The 16,384-nt window shown below is 32.7% G+C and overlaps 1 protein-coding gene across 1 annotated transcript in view; it reads left to right on the top strand.

Annotated features, from left to right (window-relative positions):
• Window positions 1-16,029, top strand: part of LOC127866104 (uncharacterized) — a gene marked incomplete at its 5' end in the record, with an annotated part of 53,247 nt that extends 37,218 nt beyond the window's left edge. Inside the window, 5 exons of the mRNA XM_052406515.1 lie at window positions 2,029-2,196; window positions 5,987-6,226; window positions 9,219-9,318; window positions 9,618-9,681; window positions 10,460-16,029. Coding sequence (XP_052262475.1) covers window positions 2,029-2,196; window positions 5,987-6,226; window positions 9,219-9,318; window positions 9,618-9,681; window positions 10,460-10,573 — 686 coding nt within the window. The remainder of the gene's footprint in view (window positions 1-2,028; window positions 2,197-5,986; window positions 6,227-9,218; window positions 9,319-9,617; window positions 9,682-10,459) is intronic.
• Between the last annotated feature and the right edge of the window lie 355 nt (window positions 16,030-16,384).

Here is a 16,384-nt window from a genome sequence, read left to right as displayed (position 1 = left end):
TATTTGCAGTTTGCTCATTTAGTTCAGTTTCAAAGTCACTATCCTCTAGTATTAAATTCAAATTTGGATATTCAATATGATCAGACATATTTGTTGAATTTTGATCTGTTGCAGCAGCAATTTAAGAGCATAATATTTACATCATAAATAAATAAATTAAATTAAATATATAACAATAAGGCTAACGTTGTGTTTTATTATTTATTTGTTTATTTTATAGAATGTACTATTATTATGAATTGATTATAATTATAAATTCATTTTTATGCCTATGAGGTCGCTGAAAATATGAGTTTCACATGAACTTTATGAATGAGGTAAACAAGTAGTTCCGTCTAGAAATAGCAATTGGAAAATATCCTGATATAAAAATAGCGATAGTATAACGCTGAAGTTTAAACGATCGTTGTTATGCTATCGATTTTCATCTGGTAATAGGATACAATCTATTCCGACGCGCATGGCTACTTAGGTTAATAACGTAATATGATTGATACTGCCTTAAAAAAACGATCGCTTATGTAGCAATTTAATAGTATTACCCATGTACTTGTACAATTATTGGCAACAACAATTAGTGTAACCCGTCCATGGTCCTATTATAAAAATCCGCTTAAATTAAATTTAACTATATTTTGTCGAATTGTTCGATTTTGGAACGGATTCCGGTAATCTATGGACTGGTGAATATATAAAGTTAGCGGATTATGTCATTACACTCAGGCTAGTTTACCATCTAAAAAAGAAAACGTCTATCAACTTGTGTCGTAATAAGTAATCGTAATAAGTAATATATCAATGTAATCGTTGCGTGTGCATACAAATCTTGAGAATTGAGTTATGTAAATTGTAAAATGAATATTGTTATTTAGAGTAATTAGATACATATTTATTTAGTCCAATGTCAAATTCAATTCCATGCATAATGTAAACGAGTTGTTCATTGAAACATGTCATTTTGATAATATTATAGAGATTACATATGAATTACGGAGTGCAAATTATATGTTGAAAAATGACAAAGATGACGTCAAAATGGCTGCTGAGATCAAGATACCTCCTCAAAACTTGCTGCGTAAACCGGGATCCAATACCAATTTTGCTTTAGAATATTAAATTTGTACAAATAAGTTCAGTCTTGTTTGATGTATTGGGTAATTTGTTAGACTAACAGTCATAGGTGAGTCAGTATTGAATGATGCAGGTAATGTGTCAGACTTACAGTCAAATAAGAATCAGTCTTGTATGATGTGATGTGTTGGCTTTCCAAACTAATTTGCATGGGGTAGTGTAAAGGTGTATGCCTCAAAGTAATTGTTCTACCCAGGAAGCGGACTCATGAGTTTGAAATAAGCCTTAGGCTTTTGATTCAATCGAGCTTGAATAGATAGGTATAACTATTTCCTATCCTTGCTTTGGCCCCTAGTTGGAGAGTATTATAACGTTCTTTCCAAAATCATAATACCAGAGTACCGGTATTGTTTCTGAAAGTTATGCTGTTCGATACAATGAATGTGTTGTGTTAAGGAAAACAGTGTGAACAATGTGAACAATGTAACACAAATACATTGAATAATGATATGATAATGACTTCCTATGACAAGTATAGCGATTGGACAACATAGGAGAAAATATGAGTCTCCATTTTGGAAAACTAGGCTAAAGCATGTGTGAAAAGTGTCGTTTTATATAAGACTCTGCAGTCAGCACAGGCTTATTACGGATGACAATTGCCAATGACTTAATATTTATTGAAAACGAGACATCATTTTAATGAAAACATCCATGAAAGCAGAAAGTGGAATGCACATGCAAATCTGGGATAAAACTACTCAAATGTATTTAATCCGGTTTTCTAAATGTAGGCTAATATAATTGAAAAGTGTACTTTATTTAAACAGGTTACAATGAGTTTGTCCTGTTTTGACAAAGCAACTCTTTTATCTGATTTTTAAAAAGTATTTCTTGAACTTAAGCAGTGAATTGTTTTTTGTTGTAAACTTATTTTTGGTTTGCTGCTTCTTGCAGATACGATTGAAATATTAAAGGCCCCTAATGCCACATACGATGTTGAGCCCAATATGACGATTGTCATTGCCATAGACGTCATCACGGACCCAGACTGGCAGACCCAGATTAGCTACAAATGGTTCTCGTACTTGCCAGTCACCACGGCGACCGGTAACCAGATTATAGGTCGGTGTAGTCAGGTCAACAACACGTTCATTTTGACCCCTAACAAATTGTTACAAAAGGTTTTTTTAACTGATTCTTTTATGGTAGGAGGTACTTAATATCATTTGAACAGTGTACACAAATCGGACTACTGGAAAGTTGTGTTTATACAAGTATTGACTCACATTTAATGATATGTGTGTCTATGCTTTGGTTTTGGGGGCAAAGAATTAATTAACCCTCTACCGCTCAGAAGGACAGTGAAAATGGCTGTTTGCAATCAGTATAAAGCTATAACTGCCTGAGAGTCACTTGAAGTCGGTTACGGCTTTATGCTGTTTGCTTCTCATGAGTTTTAAATGGTTGGAAACAAAGCCTTTGAAACTTGAATCCAATAAATTTAACTTTCTAAGGGACTACACATGCGTCAAAATATGTATCCAAGTGGTAAAGGATCATCAAACTCGGTATCCCAGAACTTTTCTAGACTGTTATTTCTGTCATCTACACTTTTGAATAACTTGCCAAAGACTTTAACTTGTGGAAAGTGCCGATCACATAAAAAAGATATCTAATGCTTAAAGGTAAAGGTCATGCTTAGAGGTTAAAGGTTAAATAAAAGATGATATACAAAACATGTATGGGCTTCATCATATATTGAGAAATTATTATTTGATTCCCCACACATTTTCACTGTTAGTTATGACATGTTGTAGTGTTTTATCCAGGCCTCATCAGCTGGCGCCCCGCCATGCCTAAGTTTTCGGAGCGCCACTCTACCCCTTGCAAAGCCCATTAGCGCGATGTGCCATTTTATCTAGATCCATATGTTTAAAGTCTTATCTTATTGTACAATCGTTTGTTATCTCGGTGTCCCGAAAACATGCATATTAATGCATGACTGCGTATGACGCAATGAGAGAGGGCCTATGACCCGAAAAGTGCTGTAAAAATCAATAATCACCCCGAAGCATTTAATTGCGCGAGTTGGTATAAGCTCCAAATATGATATGTTAACTCTGCGTACGGCATTTTTGTGATGCATCTGTCATGTTGATTGGCTAAGTGGCAATATCAATGGAAACCAATCAGAAAAAGCAGTTTGTTCTTAATACAACGGCGTGGGTTTTGTGTCAACGAATTTATTACAGTCACTCACGTTTCGTAATGACAAACTTCGACGACCCAAACTTTTGGCTAAGACTTTTATCTGAAATAACTCAGCAATAATTATACAGTCCTTGCGTATGACTGTTTTTTTCGCTCACCTACATGGAGTACAAATAATATTTACCTAAATTAACGACTTTACGTAGTGTAAGTCGAACTAAAATGATCCGACATCTTTTGTTAATATCAGAATATTCGTAAGACACAAGGCCGTAACGGTAAAGATTGTAATTACTTAGAAATAAGCCGAGTTTTGAATAGAATACTGTATGTAACAAGTCAAACCCTCTCAAATTTTGAAGAACGCTTATTAACATGTATAGCAATTAAAGCTTATCCATTTTTGGAAAAAAGAGCTATTATCATCAACTGAGCGTCAGCGATTGCTTCGGCGACGGCTTCTACGTCTTTGTCTGCGTCGGCGTCATGTTAAGTTTTGTGTTTAGGTGCATTTTTCTCATGAAGTATCAAAGCTACTGCATTCAAACTCAGTACTCTTACTAACTGTTATGAGGGGACTTGGCAGGCAAAGTAAAGTTGTCATTTAAACGGAATTATGACCCTTTTTTTACTAAGTAACTTTGATTTTTTTTTGTTTCGATCCTCTTTACTTCTAAAGTATCAATGCTATTGCTTTCAAACTTTAACTACTTTCATACTACCATTGGGGTACTGTACCTGACAAGTTTAAATTTACCTTGACCTTTAAATGACCTAAACTCTAAGGTCAAATTATTAAATTTTGCTAAAATTGCCATACCTTCTTTATTTTTATCAGATTTGATTCATACTTTGACGAAACCACACTTACCTGACATACCATAATAAGCTCCACCCAAACCATCCCCCATGCTCAATGCTAGATTCCCTAACACAGAACATGATTTTTTTCCACATGTTTTTCTAATTTTGGTCAGATCATCTAATTAATGACTATACCCTCACACTATACCACCCTCTCAACCCCCGACCACTTCGACCCACCAATAAAAATACTATTTCTTATTTAAACATGGTTTGAAAAAACGCAACTTTTTTCATTATTGTATTTTTGAAAGACCGTCTAATCATTTCGCCCAAGAATCCTCCCCACAAAAAGATGATTTGTTCATTGTGTTTCTTATTTGTGGAAGATAATGTAATACATGACCACACCCCAACACTATACATCCCTCTCCATCCCCACACCTCATTCATTTTTATTGAAGTTTTGAGATGGGTCCTTGAAATTAAAAACAAAAAAATGAGCAGTCTGCACCCGCTAGGCGGTGTTCTTGTTTTATTATGTATTGACTACCTATTTCATGACTGGCAAACCGGCATATACATGAACCGCCGTTTGTTTAACTCTCATTTTCACGAGAAACACGCTGATATCTAGCGCTGATTAAAACTTTCTTTGTTTAATACTTCATTAATTTATGAATACAGACATGATTAATATTTAAAAATGGCATTTAGTAAAAGCATTACGAAACATGTGTTATTTAGTTCATTCAGGGACGTATACCAACACGTGTACGTCCCTGCTTCATGTAACCTTTTCATTTGAAAACGACAAGAGCGTTCGATATGAATGTGACGTCATTGCGAAAATTCGACGTACGCTAAACATAAACATCCGAACAGTTTAAAGGGGCCTTTTCACAGATTGTGGCATTTTTTAACTTATTCATTAAATGCTTTATATTGATAAATGTAAATATTGGATCGTAAAAGCTGTAAAAAGAACATTGCCCGGAGCAGGTTTCGAACTAGTGACCCCTGGAGTCCTGCCAGAGTCCTGAAGTAAAAACGCTCTAGCCTACTGAGCTATTTCGCCGAGTACACACCATTGGCGTATTTTATACGTTATATAAGCAATCTTCGTAGTTGCACAAAATTTAACGACAAAAACAGAACTCTCCAAATTATTCAATCGTTTCGCGTTGCAACGCTTTATAATTTTTAGGTTTTAAAATCGTTAAAAGATGCATATAATGGCTATATTAGAGCATGGTAAATGTTCAGTATTACTGTTTCCTCACAAATATCATAACTAAAACGAAAATTTGCGAATCTGAAACAACTTTTTTCAATTTTGTCAATTTACCAAAGCGTGAAAAGATCCCTTTAATTTCAAATAAGTTCTGCCATGATCAGTTAATTCTGTGATGAAAACTTAAAAAAAGTTAAGCACAGCTTATGTGCCTTTTGTAAGAGAATAACCGTGTGCAATGCCTTTTTTAAGTCATTATCCATGCCCCTCTGACATTCCAGATTAAACACTACATGTTGTGTTGCTAGCAATGTAGGATTCTGAATTTCATTGTTACTTAAATGATATATCTCACTTGAGAAAATAATTTCATAATTCCAAATTTCGTTCTGTGTAGCTTAACCAATAATGTAACTTTTTAGAAAAGCATGTGATTCTGAATTTCCATCTATGTAAATCACCAATATTTTTACCCTTCAGAGAAGCAGCACTTCCATCTATGATCAGTATTTCTAGCTGTCACTGACCATCACGTGGAATAATTTCTGGTTGTTTACATAAAGTGGCTTAAAGATGATTACTTCATGTATACATCTATGTTAATTGTTTTTGATAAATCGCTATGTTCATTGAATGTTACTCACTGATATAACTACCTTACAGAGAAGCAGCCAATCCCACACACCTCCAACTATGAAAAGTACTTCAAGCTGTCACTGTCGGGCAAGGAGCTGACCTTCACCATCCCCGACGTGAAAACACCTGTAATGGCGGACTATACGGCCGAGTATGATCTCTACCAGGACCTCACGGATGACAGGCTGTTCTCCATCAATATCAGCCACAAGTTTGACTATCGAGTGGTGAACTTCACTGTGAAAGGAAAGGAGCTGGAAAAAACAAGTAGGACTTCATTTTTTTCGAATATTGCAAGGTTGTATATCCTCCTCCTTATATCTGAATTCCAGCTTTTCATTTGTGCATCATTAAACTTGTATAAATTGACGCGACTATGAATATAATCTTAATTGATATTCCACACTTTGCTGTTTTAATAAAAATGAGTGTTATTTCAAGTTACGCATACGAATATTTGACGTTGAAATAACATGTGTTGAACAATAATAACCTTTATTTAAATATTTTCACAAAGAAATTGAGTATGCGTGTATAACTGTATAAATCCATTTTTTATTTCATTCAGAACTTTATCGGATTTAAACAGGGTGGCTGGAATGCATTTATTTAGAATGGTTTATGCGGAGCGAGTGTTCGACGGCATAGACGGGGTCGTGTATATAAATTGACAATTGCCGCATAGACAAACACGTCACGTCTATGCGGTGACAGGCCAATGCGGTTTCACATCCATGTCAGTGCAGGTTTCCGTAGGGCGATACGTTAATGGCTACATGTTTCACCATGCTTTTATGTATAACACTCATAGCTTAATACTTTTCCTGAGATCCCTGTAAAGTAAGCGTATTCATCGACTACATATTATGTGACCAATCGCAAGACGTTGTGATAATCAAATGTCGTCCATAACATGCAAATACTTCACAACAATACATACCTTAAATGACTTATACAATTATTTGGATCACAACAGATTTTTGAAAAAGCTCGTCTGTCCAGACCGTCCAGAAATCGTTTAATAAAATAATATATACACAATTTCCACTTGTGTCACACCTATGTATAACTCAATTGTTTCGCTTGAATTGGTTTTAAGTCAATGTGGTTGTCATTTTTGGTTTGTTGTATTTCAGGAGCAATTGTATAAACAAAAGAACTTATTTTAGCTCGATTTCATCGAAAGCCTCAGGCTTATTGAAACGCTCTCGTGTCCGTTTTCTGATTCTTTAACGATAATAAACGTGGTATTGTATTGGTACATTTAGTGCTAAAAATTAAATATAATGTACTTATACTTAAGATTACAGACTATTTTATAAAATTATTCAAGAAGGTTTAAACGACGATCAGTTATACGTCTAAATACTTTACTTATAGACATCGATTTAACGTTTTCAAATGCATGGAACTAACAAAAGGTTACCGCCGTTGACCTCATAATCGCTTGATGTTAACCTTCCAATAATATTTGTAAAGCAGCAGTATACCTTTTGTATATATACGTACTTCAACAAAGAGAAAATCGTCAATAAATGCTCAATACTGATATGAACTGCGGTTTAATCATGCATCGTATGGAATATTGAACACCTGTTTAGAATAAAAAATAGTGGATGTAGATAAGAATGTTTATGCTGAGTTTCAGAATTCCTATGTATGAAGGAAAATGTGTTTACCCATTGTTTTTTTTTTTAAATGTCTTTGCATTCATATACCTTACTTATTTATTTTGAAGTGGACTAAAGACAATCTGTTCCGATGCTCATGGCTACAAGGGTTAAAAACGTTATATTAATTTACGATTTGTACTGCCTTTAAAAAACGATCGCTTATCTAGCAATTTAATTGTAGTATCCATGTAATAGTGCAATTATTGGCAACAACCATCAGTGTAACCCGTTCAAGGTCATATTGTGACAATCCGCTGTAAATAAGATAAAACTATATTTTGTCGAAGTGTTCGATATTGTAACGGATGCCGGCAATCTTTGGACTGGTGAATATATAAAATTACCGGATAAGGTCATTACACTCAGGCTAGTTCCATCTGAAAAAGAAAACGTCTACCACATTGTGTCGTTATAAGTAATATATAAATGTATGATCCTAGCGTTTGCATTAAAATCCTGAAAATTAAGCTATATAAATTGTAAAATTTATATTGTTATTTAAAAAAAATAGATATATATTTAGTTAGTTCAATGTCCAAATTAATTTCATTTATAATGTGAACGAGAAGTTCATTGAACCATGTCCGTCACACAAGATTAATACTCTGTACTGTCGACTTTTTTAGACTAAATTATCGTTGTTTATTGACTTTGTATCAAATTGTACAAAACGCTTTAAGATATCGAATTCGTATGGATATGTAAGGTTTACGTGTTCGTGCCTATGCGAATTCGTTAATATTTGGTTGGAGTAAAAATTGATTCACATCTTAATAGCGACATGCTTTGGTTGATTGTCGTGTCGTAACCACAGTATGCAACAAAACGTCATTATTTTAAAACAATGTTAGCATAATTCGGTAATTTAAAAATTCTTTTAAATAATCGATTATTATTGCCAAAGAAGAAGGATGCAAATCCGTTCACAATTACGACCATATGGCTGATCGATTAATATTTGACCAGATTTAATAATATTTTGCTGCCGTTTTTACACAAAACCCGGGAATGTTCAATACGATCGTACATAAAGCGGTTTTCCCCTTACGACGTTTGTAAACATATTTCCAAAGTTGAAGGCCCAATACATGGATTGGATTTTTATCGTTTTGCTATGTTGTTACGTCCAGCAGCAGATAAATATTGTATTTACTCACTAAACATTTCAGCCACGTCAAGAGGTTAAAAACCAATATGCTTACATATATTTAATATCCCCCACGATCTCAAAATGAAACCATTTAATGTGACCAACATATTGTCAATTACAAAAACACACAACCATGCGGCGTTGAGATCCCTAAAGATTATAAAATCGACGGTATGCCATTAAACCGTCCAGTACGGGGTCGGTTACTTCAACACTTCAAAACTGCAACTGCCTTTATCACATTTGACCCTTTGTCCGCTAGTTACACATTTAATTATTTTTAGTTTTTTTGAAAAATGAGAAACACAAGAAGGGTGCCGTAGACAGGCACTTTTCATGACTAATATAAATTGGTTTATTTTTGCAGCAATATGAACTGTTTAAAGGCGCCTTTTTTATTTTTCATATATTGCCTTTTGTTTCAATAACAATGCAGAGGCGTCAACATCCCAAGCGCATGTGTACATCGGCATTGGCATCGGCATTGGCATTGGGCTCGGTGTCACTGTAGCAGTTATTATCTTCATAAAACAGAAGTAAGCTTAAATGTTACTTGGCAATATTATATATATATATATATATATATATATATATATATATATATATATATATATATATATATATATATGTTCAATGTGAAATAAACAATACTGAATGAAATGTAAATGGTTTACTGTATACGTTTTCACTTAATACATCCAATGCGACAACACATGCATGATGCAAGTTTAAGTACTTAATACATTGTTTAAAGAAATGTTTGTATTTATTGATGTATTAATGTATTTATTTGTATTTATGAATCTAATATTTACATTGAACCTTTGTAAAAAAGACGCAGGAGGCATAACACCCCCAGCTTTCCGATGGAAGACCCCGCACTGACTCCGATAGATGCTGTACGTTGCAATCCATTGATACAAATACAAGTATGTATATGATATTGCTCTAGACGATCCGTTATATTGATCATATAACAAACGCGTACAATTTTTAAAACAACAATATATTTGGGAAAGACGAATAAAGGTACAGTGAGCCACTTTTCCTTAATCTATTGCTCACTCCCTCGTTGCCTGCCGACCTTTTTTCTAGGTAATTGCTCAAATAAAAGGTATGTTAAAAATATAACTGATTAGCTAGCACGCAACGAGGAAGTGAGCCAAATAATCAAAAAATTTGATTGTGTTAATTCCAATTCCAAAATCTTTATTCCGGAACGATCAAATGATCAGTGTTTGCCCAAACCACCATGTAAATCAAATAATGTGTTACTGTAATGGCAACTATACATAATTGACTAATTCTGTATAAAAACTTTTATATGCACATATTAGAATAAGCAAGATGTAAATTTATTTGTTTCGCACGGTTGAGTATATACAAAACAGGACTGCAGACGATTTCTCGATAAAACTTTAAAATGACGTCAATGTGGTATTCAATGATCATCGCCAACTGATAGTATTGAAATTGTAAAACAGACGCCTTTAAAATGATTGCAATCAATACAAAGGTTGTGAATATCCTATTTATATAGTATTCAATTCGATAATGATTCATACAAGATGATATTTTTAATAATTGTGCACACACGAAACGATACATGTCTTCTATATTCATATAATATGGCATCGTGATGAACATGAGTAAGATCACACTTACCTTATTATGCAGGGAAGAAGGAATCAAACACTGACAGACAGTGTTCTGATGTCCAGCGATTTTGAACACATTGCAGACCGTGATGTATATAATTCGAGCGAGTTTGTTGACGAAGAGAATGTCTAACGACCCGCAATCAACGAAGCCACTAGTAGCACGATCAATGGTTAATTAAAACCAATGACTGCACAGCTTTCAAGAGGAATACCAATACCATTGAAACCAAATGACTAGCCGTTACTTAAAACGAGTGTCACTTGCAAAATGACACCAGTGCCAACACAGCTTTCAATGGGTTTATATGCCTCGCTAAAAATAAGACAAGCGATTGTCCCTTCGCACTAAACAGAAATGACATCATATTTTTCTATCCACAATTATGCAACCTTGTTAAGTGGGGAGGAGTAGTTTATAAAAGATTTAAAAAAACAATGTTACTTAGTTACATTCGTATATATATACATTATGTATAAGAATAACAATACCAAATTAAAATTTATTTGTGAAAAAACATGTTTAGATTAATTGTATTCTCTTAAACAGGAATCTGTTTGTAGATGTTTGCGACTTATTGTGTGTGTGTGAATAAAAATTATTTCGTTGACGCTTTCTTTCATGATGTGAGTTCTGTTAATTTCATGTTTATGATATTATGTTTACAAAGACGCTGTACAATGTGCATGCATATTGATGTATTTCTTACGTGTATCGCAATGCCATGCGACAAAATACTCAAAACTATAACGACGAGTTCAACTTACAGCCGTCAGATTTTGACTTGGTGAATTTCTTCTTTTGAAAGAATGCGAATTTAACGCACTACTTTACTGAATAATGTAAAAAAATACAATTTATAACCGTTTTTTTTTTGTATTTGCATTACGGAAATATCAGGTTTACAGACTGTTGGCTTAATATTCGTAGTGCGGAGTGTTCTATGTGTTGGACAAAACACACAATAATATGGCGTTACAAATTAGTTTTACCCTTGTTAATTCACTTTGAAATTATATATCATATCAAGTATACTTATTTCAATGAAACTACCAGTGTAACATAACATGGATTATTCTTGTTTGTTATTGACATTGGATGAATGCATTCCGCTATGTTAGAAGTGTTAATATTTATGTACGTGTATTGTCCGAAAAGATGAATGTGATATCGTGTTTCTGTACTTCGATATTATATATTCTATAAATCTATAATTTATATATAGCATGACAATGTTATATATATCTTTCATTAATGGACAGTATAGTTACATACATTGAACGCACACATTTCTCTGTTATATTGTTTCCTTAAAAAAACTGTAAATCGTGCGCAAAAATCTCGAAGCTAGTTTTTCTAAGATCTCTGAACATATAGTTCGATGTTATTTATCATTGAGATCAATGAACTGGAAATGCAGTATACTGTCTTTGTTATATATCAATGAGGCATAAAGTGATAGTATATTGAGACATTCGATTTCGATATTATTGTGTCATGATATAAATAATCTATATCGAGCACATACACTTGGATATTATATATTAATTTAATGAATGTATATCTAGCATAAGTATTTTGATATTTTTCTGAGGTAAATCAAAGTTACATATTTGCTGGCTGAATTTTCCTGAGATGAAGCAACTATTGACTGCATGCATTTTGATTTTGTTTAGTTGTTTGTTTACAGATATAACATTAGATTGTTAACATGTAATAATATTTTTAGATAACATAACTGTATAACTTATACTCGTACAGTGTTGGTTCTGGAATGAATGAAATGTATATTACGTACACATATTTTTACTTTATATCTTCCTTCAACTAAATTATTGTATATTGATAGTATGTTTAGATTATTGGTTTCATTTTCCTTTATATGTTAAACAGTAAATGGTGCAAATGTATATCGATTTTTTTATTTCCGGTCTTAAAATTAAAAGGTATTGTTCACATACATATTGATATTTTGATTTCACATACATTAAAACTATAATGTTTTGTTCTTAGGGAAAAGGTATTAAGTATACTAGGAACAACAAATACACTTATATTGCAGTGCATTTACTGTTTACAAATGTTGAAGAAGTTACTTGTTTACCTTACATGACTTTGTGGCATAAACGTATGTTTATCTTTCGCTTCTTTAGAGGTTTGACCTTAAAATAAATCTATATACTCAATACTAATACCAATTATTTTATTTAAGGGAATACAGCTAAAAATGCATTGGGATGATCGACTTTCTTATTTTGAATAATCTAACGATCCAATTTCAAGCCTAGCAAAATTCAAAATTAAAATACCATACTTAAAGTATTATATAATAGTAAAGTATTATATAATAGTGTTTCTCCTATTTTCATAAAGCTCAACTTACTAGAAGTAAACAAGCACTCTCAAATTCAAATTCGAACATTGGCGATAAAAAGGGTGAAGGCGTTTTGTTTGAAAACATGCGTAGTGTCATTGAAGCAGTGTATCATTTTGTGTCGCCATTTCGAACACCCAGAGTGAGAAAACGCCTATTCCAAATATTTATGCAAACTCTACTCGTGAAATGCGTACCTTTTACTGGTTCAGCTCTGTTATGTGTAAGAGTTCTGTTCACTTTAATTTGAGCGTAGCCGAATTAAGGGTTAAAGTTAATAATTACCGTTTGGGATTTTTAAGTTAAAAGCAAGTGACGATATAATTAAATTGTTCGTTTGGTGCTAGCACGTCAAAATATAAAAGAGAAAAAAAACATTTTTATGTTATTTGAACACGCTTCGTCCGCAACCACAAAGAATAATGTTGCCCTTTAATTGTATCAACGATTTTATAATGTGAACAATATCAAGTTTAACGTCGAAGTGTTTGTGGCGTAAATATATATAATTCGATTTTGTGAATCACTTCTATTTTAGGAACCAAGACGTGATTCTCACGAACTGCCCAAATCCCATCTTGTGTTCGCTGGTAAATATTCGGATATCGCCGCGGGAAATTCACATAAAATGTATTATCACACAAAAAATAAAAACGGGAATTTTGTATCTCGTTAAATCTATGTTGCGATACCACATATATCGCTAAAATTTCGGATATTGCATTAAGAAATACTTAATTGTTATGGGTTTACTCTATTCTATGAAATATTTTACGACATTTTGGTTGGTTTTGAGTATTAATGTTTCTTTACTATAAAAATGTTTTGTTTTAATATACATGAGTGAGTGGTATATATATCTCGCCTCAAAATGTTTCAAGTATTTTACTATGGGGCATCTTAACATAATTAAGTAATTTAATTTAAAAATCAAATTATATGCTTTTATGTGTTTTCATGTTTAATCACGATGCTATGAGGTTAATGTTAATGTTTGTTTACACTATTGTCGTGCTTGAGTACGTATTGACTAAGTGTTTTGTTCAGCTATTGATGAACCGGTTTAAATAACAAATGGTTACAATTGTCATTCCATTGCGGTTATCCAGTTTCAATCATGTTTTTGCTTAATGTTGTTCAGTATATCCAGTCTCAATCAAGTTTTGTGCATAATGTTGTATTATATGTATTGTCTTGTAAAGCATAGCCAATTGGTCATATGCCTTTAATTAAAAACAAGCGGACACGGATTTATATCCTTTTAATGATTCTTTAGTTTCATTTCATCTACATGTATATATTTGATAAAAGCTGATTATTTGAATTACTTTTTGATACCTTTGTGAAACTACATAAAACTTCTCTCGATTCGTATTCTAAGGGAGTGTTATTGCGTGACATATTTTGTGCTTAAATTAGAAAATAGCTTAACGTAAATTGTGATATACGTTAGGCAAACATTTTGTAATCGTCATTGACCATAATTTGCATAATAATGCAAAATGGCGGACATTCGATAACATTAAAATGGATAACTGTCAGACTTCTTGGATAAAATAATGTTCTTCGATGTTTCACCATTAAATATTAAACTTCACACGTTTTATATTAAAAAAACAATATAAGTGGGAGACATTATTTATTTTGTTATCTCAATCAAGATTATAAGTCGCCATACTATGTTTTCTTAATCAAACATAACAGCAGTTTCCTTAAAAGTTAGCGCACTTGTCGAACTCGTTGCATGGAGAAACATATATTATTGAACACAAGTCAACATAGCAGACTGGTGGCAATAATGTTATTTAGCCGAATTGTTGCGTTAAGGATCTGTTTTATTTGGTGAAGATTTACTTAAAATGTCATAAGGTTGACACAAAATATGCGTGCAAGTGTTCGACATAAATATTCCACCAACAAACTATAAAGCTCGTCGACTTTTTGCTATCTGAAATTATTTAAAATGACAATTTTATCAAGTGAACTTCGCAAACATATTTTCTGACAGATTTGTATTCACGTCAAAGTATTTGCTCTACACAGTAACTTTATTTATGTATGTACTTAACTTTATTTTCTTCCAAGTCAACTTGCAAAATGCCGACTGGCGGTTAACTATAGCTGTTATTGGTTATGAGCAATGTATGTGTACACACACATATCATATAACATAATTATATGAGTTGTATGTTAAGCTACACTGATCTAAAATTCAATGTAATCATGCTCTTAGTCTTTTTCGCTTTACTCATTAAGCATGGAATAAACTTGTGTAACGCGATTACTAAATTGCTTTAATCTAACAATTAATTAGTAATTTATACAAATCATAATACAAACTTAAGATCATGTCAGAGATTTACACAATTGCATATATTATACGAAATGGTGTCATTCATCGTATACATAGTATAGATATGTATACAATGCAATGTTTCCGTCTTATTTTACGAATCAATCTTTTATTTTAAGACATTGTTCCGAAACTGACGGTTTGACAACAGCACAGTTACTATGTGTTAAAGTATATCCTTTGTATTTGCGGGCTCTTTTTTTAGTTGCTGATTTTTTGCACTCCAGCTGACTCTTATGTCTCCGTTTCAACCACTAAACTAACAGATTGGTTAGATAAAAAATAAACCGTATTTCTGTATGGAATGTTGCGTATATATTGTACATAGTATTTTGTAAAAGATGCCTATGTCCCTTCCCCGTATTTATTGTCTATATTGGAATAATTATGTATATTTTGTTTAAAGCGTCTATGCCAACAAAATTCGTCTAGCTGTAGTATATACATTTTAAAAACATAAGTTAGTAACGCCACTTTAAAATAGTCTTTAATTATGAACATATACTTGAATTAACAATAACTTTCTGAGAAAGAAACAAAACAACGTACATCGTGTTTGTTGAACTTTTTTGTTGTTAACACCCAACCGCATGTTAACTTTTTATATCGTCCGTTTTATTTTTATTTTTAATTGGTTTCCATGTTTTTGTATTTTTCTTAATGTTTATATATTCATTTCGTAAAAGTTCTATTATTATTTCGACGTTTGTATATTGTTTGAATTGATGATTTCTTAAAAGTCGTACAGGTTCTTAGAAGTGTGATAATTTGTTTCGGGAATATAAGATGTTGGTTTTTACTCTCACGGTGGATGTATGGATATTATTCTTTCCTACGGTATATTACAGTATAATAAAAGTAACCTCTTTCTTAAAGTGTTTGTTGGTTTGTTATAATCCAAATCAACAGCTTACTGAACTAAGAAGGAGTAAGTTATCACAAGATTATTGGTTTCAGGTTTTGGGTCATGTACGTTTTTAAGTCACATTTGTGTGTTCCTACTTTGAATGTTACGTCGATCTGAATCGTGTCATATTGATTTTATTACACTTTTAAAGAACACGGATAAGCTGAGTAATAAACTCTGTTAAAATGATCAAAGTACATGTAATCTTTCTTCAATTAGAAATAATTGTATGAAGGAAGCTGCACGCACAAATGAAACACAAACTCGGTAACCATAAGACATTTAGTCCAAATGAGATATCTCTAAACG

Source organism: Dreissena polymorpha, chromosome 1 (genome assembly GCF_020536995.1).
Source record: "Dreissena polymorpha isolate Duluth1 chromosome 1, UMN_Dpol_1.0, whole genome shotgun sequence".
Classification (NCBI taxonomy): Eukaryota; Metazoa; Mollusca; class Bivalvia; order Myida; family Dreissenidae; genus Dreissena; species Dreissena polymorpha.
The sequence above is the reverse complement of the archived record's forward strand: the minus strand, read 5'-3'. Positions and strand labels throughout refer to the sequence as shown.